Raw genomic sequence first — 24,250 nt, forward strand, 5'->3', positions numbered from 1 at the left:
CCCCACCCCCTTCCTTCAGAAAAAGGGAATGCTTGATAGGCATAACTAGCTTTAAAGCAAAATTCAGCATTAGCACCCACTTTCTGGGGTTGTTTCCAAGCTCCTCCAGATGGAGATTGTGTCACTTCTCTAGCCTAACTTTGGAAGTGGTGTAAGCACTGGACCCAACAGGATTCACTGAGAAACCAGACCACCCTTTCCTACCAGTATAGACCCTTTCACTTTCAACCTCTTTTGATGTAGCATTTCAACCTATAAACATTCCCATCTTTAAAAACAAACCCTCCCCTCAACCTTAATAATTCCATTTTGTGGAGTACCTGTGTTCACTTGCCCTCCATTTGTCATTGCTGCATTCCCTCTCGAATCCCTCTCCTCTCTACCAGAACTTGAGGGTTAGGGGGGCATTGGCTACATTTGCTGTGATTTGTGCTTGTCTATAAAGGTGATAAACTGGTACCTCCCCACAAATGATTATGAAGATTAACTTGAGTGAAATGTTTGGGACCATGCCTGGCACAATGTTTTCAGTAAGTATGGACTCTAGTTTTAGGACAAAAACAAAATTTACAATTGTTTCCTTTCCCTTGTCAGCAGTTCACGCTTTCATGTATTGAGTTGACCCTTCAACACTGGATTAGGGGTGTGGACCCCAAGCCACCGAAAATCCATGCGTAACTTTTGACTACAGTCCCTTGGTTCCAGGAACCCCCATGGATACCAAAGTCTTCAGATGTTTATGGCCCTTATACGTAACATGGCTTAGAACAATGCTTAAAACTGGCTCTCTGCATCGGTGGATGTGAAACACAGGGATATGGAAGGCTATACATTTTGGAGGGGGTGGGGAGGAGAGTTAAGACCCACTCTGTTCAAACCCATGTTGTTCCAGGGTCAGCTGTACTTGTAAACCCCTAATTTGCCATTTTCACACTTCTAAGGTCTCCCATATGCTAGCCTTCCTTTGACAGCCTGATACAGCCTCTCAAAGGTCAATTTCTCTGAGAAGCCCCTTGGCTTAATCCCTCGTAGTCCAAAGGGACCTTTGTGCCGATCTTTATTGGAGGATTCATTGTAATAAATCATCCCAATTTTAAACATATCTAAAACACTGTTTTTATCTTTGAATATAGGATTAAATTACTGAATAAATGATCAGTTTTCCTCTCTATAAACAGGAAAAACTACAGCAGTGCTTTTAAAAAATTAATGTGCACAAACATCAGGGCCTTTTGTTAAAATACACATTAATTCAGATTCTGGAGCAAGGCGGAAGATTCTGCATTTCTAAGCAGCTTTCAGGTGATTCTGTGGCAACTTGAGTAGCAAGAGACTAGAGAACTCAGTTTTTCTTAAAATAATGCGATTCTAAATTCATTTAATATAACCTTAAAAATTATAGAAGGGTAAAAACCACCGGGCACCAGGTTTGAAATCAAGAATTTTAAGGCCAAGCAGCAAGCAAAAATCAATTTTCACAAATGTAAAATTAATCAAGTCCATCACTGTGAATCATTTTCTTCAATTGCTCAGCAGACTAGGGTCTAGAGACTAAAATAATATAATGAAAGGTACAAGTACAGGAACCCACACAAGGGAACATCTAGAAGAGAAAATAGCTTTGAGTATACCAAAAATGGAAATAGCATAATGGGTCAATGATTTCAAGGACTTCACCAATAAAATAGATTAAGCATATAGGATAAACAAAATGTCCTAAGAAAACATTGTGTTACATAATACCACTGGGAAAAGTTTAAAAGTGATCATAACAAGCATTTTTCTTTGATGATACAGCACTAAGTAGCTTGGTAAGCTTTTGCTATGCATCAGATCTTTAATTAAAATTACATTCCAGGATCAATTTTAACTACAATAGTGATGGTTTTGTTATGAGAGCAAACATGCTTCAGATTGTACTGAGAAAATAATTATCAATTACCACAACCCTGATAATAAAGAACAGGTAATATGGTAAAGATTTGAAAGTAAGGTTTAAAATTAGCCTTGGCCCGACTGGGCTAATCATCATACTTGAGTGTGAATCTATGAACCAGGAGGTCAGAGTTCAATTCCCAGTCAGGGTACATGCCCAGGTTGTGGGCTCAGTCCCCGGTGGAGCACGTGCAGAAGACAGCTAATCAATTATTCCATCATCATTAATGTTTCTAGCTCTCTCTCCCTTTCTTTTCCTCCCTGAAATTAATAAAATATATTTTAAAAACACAATGAGTAAAACATTAGGAAATAGAGGTTAAAACATAACACCCCCTCCCAGATTTAGATTGTGTTCTTAATTTGATTCTCAAAATTATTAAACCCAAAGTTAATTAAATGACTCAGATTCAGAGCAACAGTTGGGTAAAATTTTTTTTTATTGGAAAACAAATATACAACTTGGAATGGATTTGAGGCAAATTGTGCCATAAGCAGATTTTCTTTAAGTGGCTAAACAAAGTTTAAAAAGCAAGTAACAATAAAAGAAAATGTTTCTGGTACAGGACCAGCAGTACAAAAAAATAGTGTACGAGTACCTGGATAATACACCCGTTTTGCAATAGTGCAACTTTTAAGTACATATTGTTGACTGTCCATAGTCCACGCAGAGTTACAACTCCACACTTCAACAACAACATGCTGACAGTTCCTAAAGAAAACTACTTAAAAAAAGGCATAACCAGATGTTCCCTCATTTGACCAACTCCATCTAAGTTTAGATGTGCAGAAGGGCTTAGATATATCCAGAGTAAGCCACATGCAACATGTTACTTGATCAATTTTCTAAAATAAGGTTTCAGGACAATAACAGTAAGGGAAGAAAACATGGAGGAATGAAGTCCTAATTACTATACATGCATATTTTTTTTGACAGTAGGGGAAACCTTTTACAGATAAGTTACAAACAAAGAAAAGGCAAATAAACAATTTTGTACAAGAAATTTAACACATTCTGTACAATATCTTCACTTTGCTGTCATCATTTGTACAAACTCTGAAAAAGAAGAAATACACAAAAAGTTGAGCCAGTCAATGGCAAAAGATCAACAAAATCAATCACATTTACTCAATCACTGAGCAATCTCTATTCCCCTTTCTTTACTCAAAATTATAAAGTACTGAGAAAAGCTAACTGCCAAAGCTGGAACTTCATAAACCAAAATTATTAACAAACCAAATTAATGCTTTAGATAGCTATTATAAAAAGTATTCTTGCTTAGTTTAGTATTACAAATGATACTTCTTAATTTGAAGTATTGATATATGTAAACCAGTTTCAGACTAAATCTGTTAAGTAGAGGAAGGGAATCAAAGAAAAGAAAGTCACCTTAATTTCATGTTGCGGATCCTGAACTTAAGTTTGAAGCTTTTCTAATTGTTTCACAAACATTATACAAAAATTGTTTTAGCACAGTTTAGCATAGAATTCTCAAACTTGAATGTGCATATAAAATCAACCACCAGGAATCCTGTTAAATCGAAGGTCCCAAGTATAGGGGTAGGGCCTAATAAATAGCTCTAAAATGTTTTCAGGTAACAGGACGTGTTGCCTAGTCTGTACACACATTCTAAATACCAAAAGGTTAGAAAATATAGTTTTAACATCTTCATAGGGTAAGGAAATTAGTAATTTTGACCTATCAGATTACCTACTATCTCTAAATGTAAGGTCAAATCAGAGAATGAGACAGGTGACAGTGAGACTTACCTTCATAGTTTACTTGACCATCACCATCAATATCTGCTTCCCTGATCATTTCATCAACCTCTTCATCTGTTAACTTCTCCCCAAGGTTTGTCATCACATGGCGAAGCTCTGCTGCACTAATATAGCCATTGCCATCCTAGAAAAGTCATTAAAATACTTAAGATCATAAAGTTGTAATCAAAGTTTACTAAATTTCACATTAGAAAGAAAAACATACTTTAGAAATCCACCCAAAGTAAAAAGAATCTACTAACAACTGACCTATAAATTAAACATCACTGAGATCCAAGCACCATGTCTTAGTTCCAAAACCAAGTGATACCAGCTTTGCCACAAGAATTATGCAATCATATTACTAGGAAATCGGAGTTTATACTGAAAAGTTATCTTCATTTCATCCTCAAATTAAAATTTAAGAAATCCAGCCCCTGAAAACCTACCTTATCAAACACGCGGAATGCTTCTCGAATTTCTTCTTCACTGTCTGTGTCTTTCATTTTTCTTGCCATCATTGTCAGAAATTCTGGGAAGTCGATTGTGCCATTACCTGAAATGGTTTGTTTTGTTGAAACATCATCATAGAATTTAAATGTCACTTCAAACCACCCCCAGCCCAAAAATTACAGACTTACCATCAGCATCCACTTCATTTATCATGTCCTGTAACTCTGCTTCTGTGGGATTCTGCCCAAGAGACCTCATTACAGTTCCCAATTCCTTTGTTGTTATAGTTCCATCACCATCCTTGTCAAATAGTGAAAATGCTTCTTTGAATTCTGTTTGAGAGACCACAATCCAAATGTACAGGTTAACACAAAGAATAACCTCCTAAATGAAATGTATTAATCAACTCTTAAAGCTATATATGAAGATAGCACCTGACATGGAATTTTCATTTCTGAAGGTTTTAGATGGGAAAGCCACTTCTGGCATTTTAAACATCTTTAGCTAATCATACCAGTATATGCCCATATTGATCTACTAGGAATTTTTTTTCATCTAAAATCTTACAGGGTACTGCAATATCTAGACCCTTATTATTCTATTCTGTTAAAGCTGCACTGTAGAACACAATTCTAAATTAAAAAAAAACAAAAACACGTTATTCAGAACAATATGCTAATAGACTAAGTTATCTTTTCTGTTAGACAGAAGAGTCTATCACCAAATCGTTTATACTGATGTTAACGGGATGATCAAGATATGAATGGCCAGGTTTAGCTATTACTGAGAACAAAGATATTTTAGACCTTCCTTTAGATTATATAACTCCAAACTTAGAGTGAAATATATTATTGCCTAAAACTAAGATCTTACAAAATGGCATTACTTTTATTTCACCAGCAGATTACATGGGAAACTGTAATCTGAGTGACAGTCCACAATACCTGGTTTACCATTTATTTTACAGAGAAACTAAAGCAGAGATTAAGTCTGACAGTGCAAGGTCATATAATTGAGCTAGCAAAACCTAGTACTTCTCAAGTAAGCTACTTCCTTTTTCAATCAAATACAAAAGCAGTTTCTAAGTTCAAGGGGCCATATGTTCTCCAAACATATCTAGAACATTTGAAAATATATACCTGATACATATTTAAGAAATGGTGTGCCTCCTCTTACAGGACAAGTCTATTTATCCCCTGTCTATCCTTGCTCCAGTCCACACACCTCCAAGTTTCATTTATCACAATCTCTTCCATTCTACTGATTTTGCCATTAATTTATCTATCTTTATGTCTTTGCCTAAAACTAAATTCAAACCTTAGTGTGATTTTGTGTGTGTGTGTGTGTGTGTGTATGTGTGTGTGTGTGTGTGTGTGTGTGTGTATATATATATATATATATATATATATATATATATATATATATATATATATTTTTTTTTTTTTTTGTCTCTATCCTTACCTCTCCCCAAATTCTGGAAGGCACCACTACTCATATCCATTTCTTCTCTATCAATCGACTATTACAATTGCTACTGGCTCCAGCTCATCAGCTGAAAATACTAGGTTAACCAAGAACGACTTAAGTGCCTAATCCAGCAAGCATGTGTCAGTCAGTATGTGAGGCCATAAAGCATAGAAACTCCAAATCAGACTTTGAAACTCAACTGCCTAGGTTAAAAATCCCAGCTCTGTTACTTACTAGAAATGTAACCTCTAGCAAATTAAGTTACTAGACCCTTATTCTGCCTCAGGTTGCTCATTTTTGTTAAATAGGGATAACTATATCTAATTCCTTATTTTAAGAACATAATCACTACATGTAAAGCACTCAAAACTATGTCTGGCAAGTAAGAACTTAATGAATATTAAGAGAATGATGATGTCATTTTCCTGCAGTATCCAAAATTACACAAAACCCCCTCAAACTTCTCCATAATAGTACTTTAATTTATATCCTACCTTATAATGTCAAAGGCTTTTGGCTCATTGTTTCTTGTAAGTAGATGTGATCAACTCTCTTACCCTTTCTTCACTCCTTGCCCATTTCATCTATGCCCACTTATGATGATGCATTCATGTCTTAGAGCCAAATTTTTTAAACTTAAACTATATAGGTAGGTACATTGTTATTAACTTAATTAGGGTACTACTCCTAAGCTGGCCTTTGCATCTCTCTCAATAACACAATATCCTTTATTTCTTGATTTCCTACAGGACAGACATCTCCTCTGGCTGACTTAAAGCAAGAAAACTCTTCCCCTAAAAATCTGTCAACAACTCCTGTTGAAATCTGCTGTTTAAATAATAACTAGATTGTTTTTTCATCATTACAACCAATAATGACACCATCACCTTTTGCTTGGACAATTATGATAGCCTACCTGGTTTCTTTATACCTGCAACCCAGGTATGTGCCCTTGACTAGGAATAGAACCCGAGATCCTTTGGTCCTTGAGCCGACACTCTAACCACTGGCCAGAGACTATTTGCCTTTTTTGATTACCATATTACTTGCTTCAGCTTATTCCGCTTAAAATCTTTCAATTGCTTAGTTTAAATCAGGTATCACTGACTAGTTGTGGTTTGCTGCATTGTAACAGAGTTCCATTTGTTTAAATCATACTTGTTTTCAGAGGAAATCATCTAATACCAAATTACTCATTGATGTTATGAAAATAGTATACAATAGTAATATAGATCAATCCAATGACAAAAATAGATCAATAAACCCCACAAATAGCAGAATTTGATTAAAACATTTCTAAGGTTTTTTTTGTTTTATAAAAACAGGATATAGAAATAATGTCTAGAAATATGCAAACCATTATTAGGGTTTGAACACATTGCATCTATCACCTAATAACTTAGGCTACAAGAAAATTAAAGGACTTGGAGAATTGTATTTGTTTATACTACATTCTCTACTGTAACACTTAGCTGCAGGCATCATTTAACACCACCATTATGTGCGAAATTCACAATGTGTATCTATTATTATTTTACTACTAGCAGCCCAGTGCACAACATTCATGCATTGGGGAGGCAGTTCCTCAGTCCAGCCTGCACCCTCTCACAGTAGGGGTGCAGGGGAAGCGGGCCTAAGCTGGCAGTCGGGCATCCCCCGAGAGGTACTTAGCACTGCCGTGGGAGCAGCACTGCATTGAGCATCTGCCCCCTGGTGGTCAATGCATATCATAGTGACCAGTCTTTCCACCATCAAGTCAATTTGCATATTAGGGTTTTATTATATAGGTAATGATTTAACTTAAAGCCAAATTCTAGAAGATGCATAGTGTTAATTTATATGTGTGTATTCTAAGTTTCAGTAAGTTTTAAAATCTAATAACTCTTAAAGAGCTAGATATACCTATAAAAATTCCTTGAAATAATAAACTCAAAGTACCATTTAAATTCATCTGCCTGTATAGCTCACTACCTGTACTTCAAAACTAGCATAATCTTCATGCACAGAAGCATGTCCTTCTAAACCAGTGGTCAGCAAACTCATTAGTCAACAGAGCCCAATGAACAGTATGACAATTGACATTTCTTTTGAGAGCCAAATTTTTTAAACTTAAACTATATAGGTAGGTACATTGTTATTAACTTAATTAGGGTACTCCTAAGCTGCCTTTGCTAAAACTTCAAGGGGCCAAAGAGCGCATGTGGCTCATGAGCCATAGTTTGCCGAACCCTGTTTTAAACAGTAATTCTCAGGAATAATTTCAAATATAAACCCAGTACTAAATACACAATAAGAAAACAGGTCCTTAATGTCACATAGAATAGGATCTTTAACACAATGATAGGACCTTCCTCTAAATCCATTCTACTTATGCCTAAGTTGAAAATTTCAGGAAACTTATTTACATTTTATATGTTCATCAGCAATCCCATATCCTTTTCCAATTATTTATATAAGTTTATAATTTTATTAAAATAGGTTATCAATAAACAATTACAACTAAAGAAAAATCAAATGCCTACTAACTTTTATATATTTAGTTTAATCCCTTTTTAAAGATCATATATGAGACATTTGTTGACACTCTGTAATTTTTGTTTTAAACAGTACAGTTAATACATTCCATCAACCAAGTTTTATCCCTACACTGGACCTTGAGACTGAAAGTTCAATGACAGTTTAGGCACAAATTTCTTTAAAAAAAAAAATTCTTGTTACATTTTTTTATTAGTCCTCTAAATGTCAACTACTAATGACATCATGGCAGAGTCAAATAAAATTAACTTGTGAAATCATACTAAGACTATTCTAGATTGCTCTTTAAGACTAGGTAATGTAAACAATTCTAGTAACCACCTAAACAAGAAGCAAGCTTTTTTTTTTCTTTACTTGCTATTAAAATCTCTAAATAAATCTGAAGTAGTGATTGTCACATAAAGATAAAAATAGCTTTAAAAAGTACTTTAGTATATTCAATGCTGCATTACATGTATAAAGCTTAACATTCAACAAGTAGGTCTTAGATGCTAGGATGTTACTAGTCACCAAGTGAATATGACCAACTCTCTTACCCTTATAGTTATAATGCATCAGTGATTATAATTTACCAGATAAAGACAAAATCTGTGTTTACCTACCTCAAAGGTGGACATTGAAACATACCAAATTTAGGAAGGGATTTTTGGAAGCAGAATAATTCTTATGATAGGGTAGGTAGTCTTCTAGAACACTTTTTGTGTCATAGTCCTCTTTGAAAATAAAAAACTTATTCCTTAAAGAAATATTTACTCAGTCCTTACTATGTGGAAATCATTGGGAATATAGAGAAAATAAAAAGGTCACTGTTCTCACAGGGTTTTTATTAGCAGCATAAAAGCTTTGGTTCCTCTAACCTAAAAATTTAGAGGTTTATTAAAACCTGGGGTCTGAGAAGCACCTTTAAAAGCTTAGGAAAAGGCAGGATAGGGAGAGCATCTTCAATATATTTTCCTCCATTCCCACTTGAAATTTAATTGTATGATTCAAGTCAATGAAATGACAGAATTTATCTTAAAGACAATATTCCAATGAACTACAACTGTTCTTGATAAAAATGTTGTAACAGTCATTGAAGATTCTTATATCTCACAGATACAATTTTTCTTTAAAGAGTGTGTTTGGGAAGGCAATAATGAGCACCAACTCTGTGACAGGCACTTTGACTAACACATTTTCTAAGGGAACATTTTTGCTGTGTACAATAGGCACAACTACCTAAGTGGGCAGAGAGGGAGGCCAGATGTATCAGAGAATGTAAGAGTTTAAGAATGGAAATATTAGATAGCCCAGAGGTCAGTTCCTGAAGGATATATTAAAAACTATTTCAGAGTAATTTTACATTTCGTTGATACATTTAAAAATAATATAAACCAACATGCAATTTACCAATCCTAGAAAAAAAAAAATTCCAGGTTTAAATCAAATTCACACAGCAAGTAAAAATAAAACATGCATAAATTTTATCCTTAATGCTAATAGCTTTCTATCTTATATAATCCTATCAAATAATAATCATGATGACTATTTGAGATTAGTGATGTCTGGCTCCTCCAAATTTGTGTTTATAGGGGTGGGAAGGGATTACTTTAAATGGGCTATATAGTTGAGTTCTAGCTGTGTTTCTCAATTTTCTCTAGTATTAAAAAATGCTTCAGCCCAGCCAGGGTGGCTCAGTGGTTGAGTGTTGACCTTTGAACCAAGATGGTTCGATTTCCAGTCAGGGCACATACCTGGATTTTGGGATTTCAGGCTTGATTCCCAATGGGGGCATGAAGGAGGCAGCTGATCAATAATTCGCCCTCATTAATTGATGTTACTATCTCTTTCTCCCTCTCCCTTCCTCTCTAAAATCAATAAAAATATATTTTTTAAAATACTTCAGTGTTTCTGAGCACTTCAAACTCCTTGCCTACCAGGAAAATTGTAGCAGTTAAAACTGCTTGATGCTTGTGTTAACAAAACCCTCTAAATGTGAAGTAAAGGAGAATTTGAGAGATATTTCAGTATTGCATGAAAAAAGCAAAACATTAGCAAGTTTCCAAAACATTTTAATCAGACATCTCAAAGTATTAGAATAAAATAAAAAATACTAATGTTTAATGGTATTACATAAAGACAACATAAAGGAGATAAGATTTAAGAAGCTCATTTAAATAGCTGTCACTACTTTTTAAGACAGAATTACATGTGTAAAATAGAATGCTAACCTTTAGATCTATGTTTTTCATTGGAAAAAAATGTTTATTCCCTGACTATATATGCAATTCTATAATACGGTTAAAATTAGCTATTTCACAATGACATAAATTCAATGTTCATCTTCTGATTCCACATTTCAAATTTCCTATTGGTTACATGACGTTGCCCTCTAGTAGAGACTTGATTTGGAGTTACAGTATTAAAAACTGCTTAGAATTCATGTTTTAAAGATAATCAACAACAAAAGACCACTGGCTCTAAATATGTCTAAAAATAGCCTAAAACCACGTTTTTAATTACAGTTAGCCCCACACATCTTTCTCAGGCAAGTTTACCTTTTCACTTGCCAAAGCAGGTTCAATTACTGTACTACATTACAGCCATTTACTATGTACTATATAGAGCAAAGTCAATTCTTACGTACAACTATCTTATTTTGGATTGGCTCTTAAGTTTATAATAAAATCCAGTGGGTACAATCAGGCAAAGTATTTCTCACCTGCAATCTGCTCTTCAGTCAGTTGGTCAGCCTACAAAGAGATCAAGAAAATAGGTAAGTGACTTGAGACTATGTAGGTTAGCAGTTACAAAAACAAGTTTTAAAGTTTTTGAAGTTCAGCATGTACCATAAACTTCATTTAGTTCAACATTTCTTAGTACCAGCAACAAGCACAAAGGATAGATGGAGAACACATACATCTGGTTTACATTATAAGTTAAACAGTCTTGAGCCCAAATTTAAGATAAGGAAAATATTTCAGAATATGTTTTAAAGTAAATTTTACACAAATTGAAAAGAAAAAAAAAAGCAAAAAAAAAAAAAAAAAAATCTGGAACACTAAAAGTTCAACTGGAGTTATTCTAAATTAAAGATAGAATCCAATAGAATAATTGTTTCCTTTTCAAAATTAACATACCTCAACTTAAGCTCACCTCTAGTAGATATAAAATATTACCAGAAATCTCCATTGAGCCAAAAATAATGCCCAAGGACTATATTCAAAATTGCCCCATAAATGGCTAAACACATAATTTGGACATGAAAGTTGTTTTCTAAACCTCAAAATTAAGCAAAACTCCCATTATTAAAAAGATTAAAACCTACAGTCTTGGGTGGGCAACATGAAGGCTACCAGTTTTTACTCCTCTTCACCTGCCAGGCAACTGCAGAGAATGCAGGATTCTGAACATTTGAATTACATTATTTACCAAATGTTAAGTCCAGCCTCATCTTCTCTTGACTTTTGAAATCCCAAAGTGAGCCTAAGATTTGTGATGTCTTTAGCACATGGATAAAGTTACTGGTTCTTGCTTTAAAAAAAACAAAAACTTATTTTCAGGCATTTGCAAAAACCATTTTATATGTTGTTCTTATTCAGTCTTCATAGTAACCAAATAATGGTTTTCTTATGCCCTATCTTACAAAAGGGGAAAGAAAGACTCAGATTGTATTTCGGGGCGTGGGTATTAATTAGCTACCGTGTTTCCCGGAAGATAAGACATCCTCCGAAAATAAGACCTAGCGCATGGAAAGATCAGACATCCCCTGAAAATAAGACCTAGCGCAACTTTGGGAGAAAAAATTAATATAAGACACTGTCTTATTTTCGGGGAAACAGGATAGTAGAGTGAGAATTAAACGCTAAAGTGTTAGTCATATCCAATGCCTCTAAGTTTAAAATTCAGAGCACATCATAATATATAAGGATATTTGCAAAATGTCAAGGCTTTGTTCTTCATCTTTGGACATTTCCCTGCTTATCAGTATACATAACCATGAAAACTGTTTATGTGGCTCTGGAGGCACTGACAATAGCCTTCTATCTAGTATTGTATACCTACATGAAGTCAAACATACTATGATTAATCCATTCACTTTTGGTATGAAAATAAAAGGAATGCCTGGTTTCATTCTTTTTAAATAAAAAGACCCCCAGAAAGAGTAACACCTTAATGTAGAATAATATCACATTTTCTCTAGGGGACAGCATGACAATATTTAAGAAACAAAGCAGACGTTTCTTTCCCTGCTCGCTTTGATCTCAATGCAATCAACTCATTCCCATTCTTAAAAATTAAAAAGGAGCCCTAACCAGTTTGGCGCAGTGGATAGAGCATCAACCTGCAGACTGAAGGGTCTCAGGTTCAATTCTGGTGAAGGTTATGTACCTTGGTTTTCGGCACATCCCCAGTAGGGGGTGTGCAGGAGGCACCTGATGGATGCTTCTAACTCTCTATCCCTCTCTCTCTCTAAAAAAAAAAAAATATATATATATATAAAATTAAAAAGGAAAAAAAAAAAAAAAAGCCAAACGCCTGGTAATTAAAATTGAAGAGCCAATAATTAAGTTCAAATGCAGAAATTTATAAAATGAATTATCTCCAGCAATCTGGTTTAAAATCAGCCAGATTGTTTTCCCTAGGAAAAGGATTTAAAATCCAGAGAACCCACTGAGTTGTTTCCTTTGTAAGAGGCTATAGGGATGGGGAATGTCAGGCCTAAGAAATCATTTGGTAGGGCCATGCCAAGGCATTAGGGGTGAGTCAATTAAATGTTTAAGCAAAATTAGCAGGTTAATTTTTAAGTTGAAATTTTTATATGGCCCACAAATGTTATAAGTGTCCAAATGGCCCTTGGCAGAAAAAAGGTTTCCCACCCCTGAGAGGATTTGTTTCTAGTCTGATTTCATTTTGCAGGATTTCTATAATTTCTGAAGGAAGGGCAATATGGTATGGGGCAGGAAAAAGCATAGTGCTTTGCAACTTAATAGTTATGACACTTTGGACATGTTGCTCAACCTCTCAGTCAACTTCATCTGTTAACACAATAATACCTGCCTAACAGGGTTATTGTGTAGAGTAAATCAGAAGCTATGTCAAAGGTTGGCCCAAAGAGTTTAGTGATAATTATTTTACATAAATAAATCAAAGAACCTACAATGTTAACAACCAACCTTACTAGTTCAACTTCCACACAGAAGGTAAACATGCACAGCATTATCAGGCCCTTTACAACAAGCCTACCATGTTTCATGTTAAACTTTAAGCTGAGAAAATATATTTCCACGAACTGAAACCACCAGTTGAAGTCCAGGGACAGATGTGGAAGGCAATGTAGCATGTATGAAAGCTGATGGGCTGATGGGCTATGTGCAGAATGGTAGACACTGGGTTTGTTCTCAAAACATGGTTGGGGGAAGATTTTGGGGAAGCTCGTTTATAAGAAAGCTGAAGGCCTCAAGAAGAAACAAAGATGTTAGCTATAAAAGAAAACAGAAATTTTTCAATTTTCCTTGGCAAGTCCAAATTTAATGGTCACACACCATCTTGTCCAGCTCCCTACCTCTAGGCAAAGGCAATCATAGAAAAGATCACAGATGAGCTTCAAGGAATAAACTAAGCACATGGGAGCCTAAGTTACTCATGTAGCCTAAAAGCACTGTGCGATTTTTGTTTGGAGTGTTTAGAGAAACGTAGAGACGTTTTTCATATTTACTACTAACCCAGAGTTCAAGGTTTTAAAGAAATCTGTATATCAAACAACGTTCTGATTAAAACCTACTAAAAGAACAAACACAACACTCCCTAGCATTCTAATTTGTAAGTCTTTCCCAACTACACCAATCTACTTGTTTTTTATTTCTGTCTATGGAGAATGACATTTTCTTAGAAGAACTACAAGAATTATACTTTTGGGAAAACTCAAGCTCAATAACGTGTATTTATCTCAGTCAAGAATAATTCACTATAGAACTGACTAGTTCTTACTCCATTTCTACACTTTATATAATGCTTCCTACTGCTCTTGTCATGCCAGAGAAAACTTCCATGCATTACTATACTCACTCCCAGGTTCAAAACCACAGGTGATTTATTCACCTATTGAGAAACACTAATCTAGACTAGGTGTGACCTGAAGTGAATGCATTATGTACCCTATTAAATATTTCCTAAATGGCACTCAAAAGTAGGTATGGGTACTCTTGGAGCTCACCTAGTGAAAGGTTTTATACAAATGATCCAAAATTCTTATCAAGAAAATGGATAAATCCATAGGCTTGAAATGGCACACAAACTTCTATCCTTCATTCATTCCTGTTTCTTCCAAGTCCTACTTAGATATAAGCTTCATAATTAAAATTTTCCTACAACTTCAGAAATAAAGGTATTTGTTTTTTACCTTTATAAAAAGCAGTCTCTAAATTAGCTCAGTAATTATATCAGTAATACTGGTAGAATAGTACTTACTATATATAGCATCCTGGATTAAAAAAAAAAACAAAACATCAAATTACTTTTTAAAAATTAGGACCTTTACCAAGGGCCTAATTTGATCATTCTAGCTGAATCTAGAATTTCCTGCATTTTAATAGAGTCATAGTGAATTTCCTCAGTCTAACAGAAATAGATCTCCTTGCAGTTTGATGGAATAATGATTATTTATTTAGACAAATGACAACATTTTCTACTTTTTCACATCTTTTATTTACCTAACCACCCCAGGCCTCAAGTCTTCTTAAAGCAATCCCCCCTGCAAAAAGCATATATCAACAATATGTAAACCTAAGAGCTATGTGAGCAATAGTATTCCACTTTCATGTACTTTTTTTTCTTTTAACTTGTCAGAGTTCTAACTTTAAATCTCCAAGTCTTACATAGTTAACTGAGGACAATTTCCAAATTAATTAATGATGACCGTCAATTTAACAAACAAAAAACCCCAAAGCATCAACGATGCAAACAGTAACTTAAAAATTTATCACTGGGGCAAAGAACCAAGAAAGCATAGATAAGCTCTACCCATCACCAAGGGGAAAAAACCTATTCCATTTTTTTTCAATTATACTTAAGGAAAAAAACACATCTTACCTTTCATTTAAAATATTTTAAATTTTACCTCACAATTTAAACTTCGATTACATACCTATAATATACTTTCACCTAAAATAGTAAATTCAACCAGCATATACAAACTCCTAATAAAATAACTTAAAAGTATCAGTACAGAACGAGTGCATCCCACTTAAATAACACTAGTTTTAACCAGGATGAAGTCCTTTCCCCACACCCATTAAGGCTGAAGGTTTCAGTTGGCAAGGATTGCCAACTCTTGTTTAAGATGTCACCTTGCCTCCTGGACACACCCATCGCTGTAATTACTTGGCAGAAGGAACCACGAAATAAGTACTGCAATTACCGCCCTCATTAGATTTTTTTTTAAAACATAAATTCTGGTCTCAGGTGACAGGAAATTGCTTTTTAAAATTCTCTGCCTTCCAAATACTCTTCTATCACACTACGGCATCTGACAGCCATTACTGCACAAATAAAGGGAACAATTGAAGATCTGGCAACTTCTGGAGGGAAATAGGAGCGGGGGCAATGCTGTTGCGTGGTCGTGGTTCCCCGACACAAGGAGGAGCGCACGTGATTACTCAAAAATAGGACACACCGGTGGCCCTTTTCAAAAGCATCCTTCCAGTTGTTACATGAGAATCAGCCCGACTCTCACAACGGCCATCCGGAGCCCGCTCTCCATGGGCGGTAAGGGCAGATCGGAAACGCCTTTCGGACCCTAACCCGGGCCGAGGGCTTTCTCTCACAAGATGCGTACCCTTCGGGGGCGCGCCCGACTCCCGTGATACAAAAATCATTTCCTCCGACGATCAAGCCACCCACTTAAAAATAATTTGTATTTTTAAATGTCCAGCCTGGACAGTGTTTAAATAAAAAAAAAAAAAAAAGCCCCAGAGAACCCAGATTAGGGGGAAGGGGGGAATCGGCGTTCACCGAGCTTCCTCCTCGCCACCGGAGGGGGAGGGGGAGGGGGAGGGGAGGCGCTCGAGGCCACCCTCCCCCACCCCCATCCCCAACGCGCCGGCCCCGCAGCGCCGCGGCCGCCGGACCTCCGCAGCCCTGCAGGTGCCAGCGCAGCAGCTGGGGCGCGAGCGGGGCGGGCGGCGGCGGCTCCGGCCCCCCCAACCCCCGCCGCTCCCCGCGCCGCGCGGACTCGGCCCACACAGCGCGCCGCACCCGCTCACGCGGCCCCCCGCGCCCCCTCCCCCGGCGCGCGGAGGCTGCGGGCTAACGGCGGCGGCGGCGCTCGTCCGGGCTCGCGCGCTCCCTCCCTCCCGCCTCCTCGGCGCATGGCGGCCACCAGCGGACAAAGGCGCTTCCTGGCAACCGCGCTAACCGTCCGTTGGGGCTTTTGAATCCGGCCCCGGGGCTGACCTTTCGAGATGCCCGGCCCGAAGCTCTGGCGCTCCTGCTTCTTCTTCCCCCCCGCCCGCCCGCCCGCCCTTCCACTCGTTCGTCTCCCTCGTGTGCCGGGCTGCCCCCCACCCCGGATCCATCCTCACTCGGCCGAGCCCCCAGGACCCGACGGTCTCGGGAGCAGGGCTGCTGGCCTCCCCATGCCCCAGGGGGCAGATCCTTGAGAAGAATAGGGGTGGAAGGGCACCTGCGACACAACCGCCGCGGGCGCCCCCAGGCCCTAGCGCGCCTTCGGGCGAGCGAAGACCACTCCCTGGAGGTATTCGGGGAGCGAGTCCCCTTTCTTTTTCAGTCAATCCGCTTCAGCTTCTTTCCCCCACAGGCCAAGCGCCAGCAGCCTACCAACGCACTCACCATGCTGCAAGCGCTACCGGTCTCCGGGACGCAACTACACAACCAGTCAGCTCGCTCGCTCCACTCGGACTAATTCTCCCCCTCCGCCCCCAGCGCCTCATAAACACCTCCCTCCGCCGGATCCCTCCGCCGCAGGCCAGATAACGGAATATCACAAACGAGTCCCGGCCTTTTCCCCCAGGCACCTCCCCCCCACCCCCGACTCCCCCGACTCCCCCGACTCCCCCGGCAAAACTCTTCTCGAGAACCCTTTATCACCCGCAGTTATTTGGTCGACGACGCAAAGGGTAAAGAGAAGTGGACACACGGGTGACGTAAGTGGTTTTTATTCTCCGGGAAGCCGTTAAAATGCCCAAAGAGAGGCGTCCGAGGGGCGCTACTTTGCGGCGCGGAGGAGCATCGCCGTAGAGACGCGTGTGTGTGAGAGACGTTGAGCCTGCCTCTGATTGGCCGGTTTGTACCTGCAATGCGTCACTCGGGCTCGCAGCGGCCGCCGCCGCCGCGGGGACGCGGTGCGGATTCTGCCGTTGCTGCGCCGCCGGCCGCGCCGCCCTGGCGACCGCGCCGACTGCGCCGGGCGGCAGGTCGTTTTCCCTGCGCTTGTCCGGGGAACCTTCTTCCGCCCGCGCTTCCCCGCAACACTCGCGGATAGTTTGCCGCCCGTTGTGTAGGAGTGGGTAGACACCTAAGGGGATATAGAAAGCCCTCAGGAAAACCGTACCCCGCGCTCACCTTCTTATTTCAGCCTCGTGGAGGCCACGCATTTTACATTTCGCTTCCTCCTAAAACCCGTGAAAACCTGGATGAGGGCACATGCAGCTGCTCAGTTGACTATCTGGAAAGGCCTTCCTTGCCAGGGATAATTTACTAGGGAAAAGGAAAGTCAAACCCCTCAGTATTCGAGATTCCGTGTGGTTAATCACTCCCAGAAGCTCCTTGATTGGGTTCTGGTTTGGAGTCAGCCCTGGGTCTGAGTTTTGGTTAGGTCACTTCCTTGGATGTATGACCTTGGATGAGTTAGTTAATTTTTAGCCTAATTTATAAAATGGAGATGATAATGCCTATCAGATTATTGGGAGAATTATATAATAATTAGAGGCCCAGTGCACTAGATTCGTGCACGTGGGGTGGGGTGGGGGTGGAGATAGGGGGGCAGCCCTCAGCCTGGCCTGCACCCCAAGCTGGCAGTAGGACATCTTTAGCGCCCTCTGAGGCTGGAGAGGCTCTCACCAACTCTGCTGCGCTTGTCATGAGCCTAGCTTCTGGCTGAGCGGCGCTCCCCCTATGGGAGCACAATGACCACCAGGGGCAGCTTCTGCCGTTGAGAGCTGCCTCCTGGTGGTCAGTGTGCATCATGGTGACCTGTCATTCTGCCATTGGGTTGATTTGCATATTATTAGCCTTTTATATAGGACTAGAGGCCCAGTGCTGGGCAGTGGGTTGGTGTCCCTCAGCCCAGCCTGTACCCTTTCCAACCAGGTAGGATCAGGCCTTAAAGGGCAGTCGGGCATCCCTCTCACAAGCCAGGATTGCTGACTCCCAACTGCTTGTCTGCTTGCCTTCCTGACTGCCCCTAACCGCTTCTGCCTGCCAGCCTGATCCCCCCTTAACCACTCCCCTGCCAGCCTGATCAACACCTAACTGCTTCCCTGCTGGCCCGATTGCCCCTAACTACCCTCTCCTGCTGGCCATCTGTGGCGGCCATCTTGCGTCCACATGGGGGCAGCCATCTTGTGTGTTGGAGTGATAGTCAATTTGCATACTACTATTTTATTAGATAGGATAGAGGCCTGGTGCACGGATGGGGGCCTGCTGGTTTGCCCTGAAGGATGTCCCAGATCAGGGTGGAGTTCCCTTGGGGTGTGGAGCAGCCTGGGTGAGGGGCCGGTGGTAGTTTGCAGGCTGGCTATGCCCCCTGGGGACCCCAGCAGAGGCCCTGGTATCTAGGGTTTATTTATCTTCTATAATTGAAACTTTGTAGCTGTGAGCAGAGGCCAAGGCAGGCCAGGGTTGCAGGTCTGTGGCTGCAGCCATCTTTGTTGGGTCAATTTGTATACTCACTCCTGATTGGCTGGTGGGCGTGGTTTGTGGGTGTAGCAGAGGTGCAGTTATTTTTTCATATCACTCTTTTATTAGATATTATTTGAGTGAATGTAAAATGTTGAAGCACCTGGCACAGGGTAGGTCACTGTGATGTATCTTCCCTTCATAATGAATTTGTTTTTTTGGGTCTCTAATGTCTCAAATTTAAATGGACATTTTAAAAACCATATGACAGCTCCTTGGTACTGGAACCCTTGTTTGTGCACTGTTTGTGGGGAGTCAGTGAAATGGATCAGCCACTAAGGAAAACAATAGATAGTTTCTTTAAAAATTAAAAAAAGAATTACCAGATTGTCTCAGCAATTCCCCTTATAGGTATATATACCCCAAAAAACTGAAAGCAGAATCTTGAAAAGATATTCTACATTCATATTTATAGCAGCAACATTTCAGAATAGCTAAAACATGGAAGCAACCCAAATTCCCATCAATGGATTAATTAATAGGGAAAATATGGTTACAATGGGATATTCAGCTTTGAAAATGGAGGAAATTTTACAATTTGCTACAACATGTCACAAAAAGAACAAATACTGTATGATTCCATTTACATAAGGTACTTAGAATTGTCAAAATCATAGAGTCAAAGTAGCTGCCAGGGGCTGGGGCTAGGGAATGGGGAGTCATTGTTTAATGAGTATAGAGTTTCAGTTCTACAAGATGAAAAAAGTTATGGGATGAATGGTAGTGATTGTTGCACAGCATTATGAATGCATTCAATGCCACTGAACTGTACACTTATGAATAGTGGAGATGGCAAATGTTGTGTGTATTTTATCACACACTTTTTTTTTTTAAATTAGCTCTTGGCCCTCCCCAAAATAAGCAAGGCTGTCCATAACCTGGAATATTTAACAAGCAGATAGTGAATACCTACTGTGTGAACTCAATTTGAATATAACATAACTGTTACCATAGAGGGGGGCTTACAAGGCACAGAGGAGTGGACCTTAGTTTACCACAGGTTCCAAAAAGGATTCCTAAAGATGACTCCTAAATTAAGTCTGACGTGATAAATGGGCAGGAAAAAATGGGAAGTTAGGGATGAAGAGGGAATCAAAGTTTAGATGAAAGGAAAAAACAAAAACAAAGGCCCAGAGGCATGCAATTGTATGGCTTGATGTAGGAGCTGCCAGTGGTTAGGCATTACTAGAGCCAGTGGAGCATAGGAGAGGGCACTGGGAAGTTAGAAACGAACTAGGGTTTAATGCTCAAACTAAATTCCTTAAGGCGGTTGTTGGTAGAACAGCCATCTAGAAAAAAAATCATCTTGGGCCATATCAAGGCCTTTGAATTTTTAGTAAAAAGAACAAACGTGTGGACCTTCTAAACGTAGCGAATAGCATTTCTTAGCAAGCCAAGTTGAAATAATTTTTTCTGAGAAGGTTCCCTCTATAGCATCTTCCTGTTCAGCAAGACCAAGCCCTTTTCCAGTAGCTATCTGCACTCACTGGTAAAGCTTCAGTAGAATTCAACCTCTTTTAGCCAAGTTAGACATTTTCAAATGCCTTCAAAAGTATTTACTAGGCCAGAGATGGATTTTCTTTCTGTCAGTCATGCAAATCAGGCATAAAAGAAGTGCTTTTTAAATGAGTATTGGCAACCCTGTGACCTTTCTTTCAGATGAATGGTTGTTCAATGAAAACTCAGGATCCTGTGCTTCTATTGTCCTGTGGTGATGTAATGATGCCACGGGGGAAAGGCATCCTACAAATGAAATACTAATAAGAATGTTATTTAAAAGTGGGTACCTCTGCTGCAGAATCTGAGCTGAAACAGAGCCCTAAGGCCACCATTACTCTGCATTCTGGTAGCTCCCACGACTATACTAGATATTATTCAGAAATTCGTCTCTGATTCCTCCTCAGATGGAAGATGACATCAATAATCTTTTGCTCCAGTTTAGTCACTGAAAACATTCCCTCTTTACACATCCAGTGTCCTATCAGTATCCAGTGATTTACATATGAAAGTTTTAACCATGGGAAATTGAATGACAAAATAAATAATCACCTCCTTTAGAAAATGAATGTTTTTAAAGAATTGATAATAATTAGCAGGAGCTTAAGTCTGATATGCAGGCACGTGCTTAGAGATGAATTATTGACTAAAGGAGCTTCTAAACAAATATTTGGTAATGAAATATGCCCATTAAAGAAAATACAAAGAACTTCCTGGTTTCTTGGGTTGAATTTCAGTAAGGCCTATCTTACGGAATCTTCCTTGCTTGCCTCTCCAACAAGAGAAGGAAAATGAGGGAGGGAAAGTCAAGATTTACTTTTAAAGCCATTGTGGTTTTTGTGTATTTGAGACTGTTCCAAGTCAATTATTTATAGATTATTTGTCTTCCGCAAGATGACATACAGTGCAGCCTGTCTTTGGCAATTGCAGGCTGAGAAGCCAAGTTGGTGACAACCGCTACATCAAGGCATAGAGGTAGCCGGTTGTATTTCTATTTTCCCCTCCTAACCAGTGAGATCTTACAGCTTTCTGCCTTTGTCTATCTTTGTAAAATGAGTATGCACTTCCTCTCCAGGCCTCAGTTCCTCAATTTGCAGAACACAGATAACACAAGTTCGGTCCTTTGATATTTTCCATAGCTTTTCTCCTTCAGCCAGTTGTGCTAATGAATAGGAGCAGAGGACAGTCACAGTGGCATTCTTGATTGTAAGGCCTGTGGAAATCTCTACAGGTGAAAGAATTACAGTAAAAGCTAACTGCCCTAAGGCATCAATAATATTGCATCAGCTTCTCTCCTGTGATACTTGTTATGTGCCAACTTTTAGAGAATTGAGAAAATAATACTGAAATCATTTTCTTATTCTTTGGTTTGGATAAGGAGCCCTGCTTGAGAAAGTTAAGCTGTCTTCATACAGGATTATGGGGCAAAACAGAGCTGGGACTGGAATTCAACCAGGTCATGAGAATGTCTTTCCACAGCATCAATGAGGGGTGAAGCATATAGGAAAAAAACTGAATCCTCCAAACATCACAAATGAGCTTATGCTCATATACACACAAGAAAAGTGAGGGTCCGGGGAGGGTAGGGAGATTTGGGGGAGATAAGAGATCAACCGAAGGACTTGTATACATGCATATAAGTACAACCAATGGACACAAAACTCTGGGGAGGGAGGGTATGTATGGGAGGGGGCAATGTTAAAATATATACACAGATAATAATTTAATAAAAAAAATAAGAAGAAAGAAAGGTGAGGGTCATTAATTTTGACATTGACACTGTCATTCATTCATTTGCTCATTCAAAAAAATTTGAGATGTCAGTTAAGGATGACCATTTATCTAGATTTTCCTAGGACTGAGGAATTTCCTGGGGCAGGACTTTCAGTGCTAAAGCAGACAGTCCCAGGCAAACCAGGGTCACCCTAAACCAGTGGTCGGCAAACCCATTAGTCAACAGAGCCAAATATCAACAGTACAATGATTGAAATTTGAGAGCCAAATTTTTTAAACTTAGACTTCTTCTAATGCCATTTCTTCAAAATAGACTTGCCCAGGCCGTGGTATTTTGTGGAAGAGCACACTCAAGGGGTCACAGAGCCGCATATGGCTCGCAAGCCGCAGTTTGCCGACCAAGGTCCTAAACCATTCATTCAATAAATACCAGCAGCCAATGATGTGATATTAGAGGCCCTGACACACAAAATTCATGTGCAAGGTGCTTGGCCCCAGCCCCTGCCCGCTGCCACGGCCCTGGCCAGGGGCCTCTGCCACCTCTGACTCAGCCCCCACCTGCTGCGGCTTTGTCTGGAAGGAAGGACGACCTGAAGGACATCAAGTCTAATTAGCATATTACCCTTTTATTATTATAGAATAAATGTGCTATGATAATGAGCACAGGAATCCAACCATTGATGCTCAGTAGTTGAACATCAACTCATGCACCAAGAGGTCACAGTTTGATTCCCCATCAGGGCACATGCCCAGGTTGTGGGCTCGATCCCTAGTCGGGGACGTGCAGGAGGCAGCTGATATAGAATCTCTCTCATCATTGATGCTTCTATTTCTCTCCCTCTTTCTTCCTCTCTAAAATTAAAAAAAAAAAATTCTTTAAGTGCCTTCCTCTACACTGTCACCCAAACTATTGCAGATATCTGGATGTACTATATAATTTCCTACTCCCATGTCTTTGTTCCACCTGCTCCCTCTGCCTGGAACATCCTACTTCCTTTTCCTACTGCCTGCTGCACATAGCTCATACTTGGCCCAAGCATCATACTCCCTATGGTGTCATCCTGACTCCACCATCCCTTTCTCCTGGGCCCAAAGAGAAAAAAATCACTCTCAAAATATCCTTACAACATTTTAAGGTAGTATTTCTTTACAGGTTGTCATTCGAACTAGGCTGAGTTCCTTCAGGGTCTATAATATGTTTTTGTCATCACTACCTTGCATGATGCTGGGACATAGTTGAAGCTCAGTAAATTTTCCTGAATGAATAGTTGGATGAATGGGCAAATATAATTATTGTTTTGTACATGCCTTTTTCATATGGTTGTTAATAAGCACTCAGAAGATTTTGTACAAAGTATGAGTTCTTATAAATACTGCAATCCTTTTTTTTATCAGAGAAAGTAGTCAATAGGATAATTTTGATCTCCTTATATAGTTTACTAGAGTCCCAGTGCATGAAAATTCATGCATTGGAGTGGGGGGTCCTTCAGCCCAGCCTGCCCCCTCTCACAGTCCAGGAGCCCTCAGGGGCAGGAGGCAACCCACTGATCAGGGAAAGGTGACGCCCCCATCACACCTCTGCTGCTGCCATTGCCAGCAGTACAAGCCTTGGCTGGTCCTGGTTACTTGAGCTTCGGGCAGCCCAGGGCAGCTGAGCAGCCACCATCTGAGGGTTGCCTGTGCCTTGGGCCCACCCTGGGTGGGTGGGGAGCTGAGGGGAATGAAGGACTCTGGAGGCAGGGGGTGGGGGTGGGCCTGGCCGTGCAGTGCGCCTTCCACCCTGGCAGGGCTGAGGGAACTGGGCATCACCATCTGTTGGTGGTGGGCATTGCCATCTTTGAGGATGTGGCAGTCAAGTAGCATATTCCCTTCTTATTAGCTGTGGGCCCTGCCATCTTTGTGAGGATGTGATGGTCAATTAGCATATTCCCTCTTTATTAGGATTATTTAAGTCAATTTGAAAATGTTAAA

At 39.7% G+C, this 24,250-nt stretch overlaps 1 protein-coding gene across 5 annotated transcripts; it reads right to left on the reverse strand.

Moving 5' to 3' along the window:
• Nucleotides 1–2,352: 2,352 nt before the first annotated feature.
• CALM2 (calmodulin 2) lies at nucleotides 2,353–17,091 on the reverse strand. 5 transcript variants are annotated; one of them, XM_084901033.1, is made up of 7 exons: nucleotides 16,982–17,051; nucleotides 11,460–11,665; nucleotides 10,854–10,884; nucleotides 4,339–4,482; nucleotides 4,147–4,253; nucleotides 3,707–3,842; nucleotides 2,353–2,992 (listed from the first exon to the last, which is right to left on the reverse strand). In XM_084901033.1, exons 4-7 carry the CDS (start codon nucleotides 4,406–4,408, stop codon nucleotides 2,964–2,966), a joined length of 342 nt encoding a protein of 113 aa, XP_084757159.1. In that variant the 5' UTR covers nucleotides 4,409–4,482; nucleotides 10,854–10,884; nucleotides 11,460–11,665; nucleotides 16,982–17,051; the 3' UTR covers nucleotides 2,353–2,963. The 5 variants fall into 5 exon arrangements, with proteins under 5 accessions (XP_084757159.1, XP_084757160.1, XP_084757158.1 ...); XM_084901034.1 differs by having other exon boundaries at nucleotides 11,564–11,665; nucleotides 16,982–17,047; XM_084901032.1 differs by lacking the exon at nucleotides 11,460–11,665 and having other exon boundaries at nucleotides 16,982–17,091.
• Between the last annotated feature and the right edge of the window lie 7,159 nt (nucleotides 17,092–24,250).

This window comes from Pipistrellus hanaki, assembly GCF_964339955.1.
Source record: "Pipistrellus hanaki genome assembly, chromosome: 12".
NCBI lineage: Eukaryota > Metazoa > Chordata > Mammalia > Chiroptera > Vespertilionidae > Pipistrellus > Pipistrellus hanaki.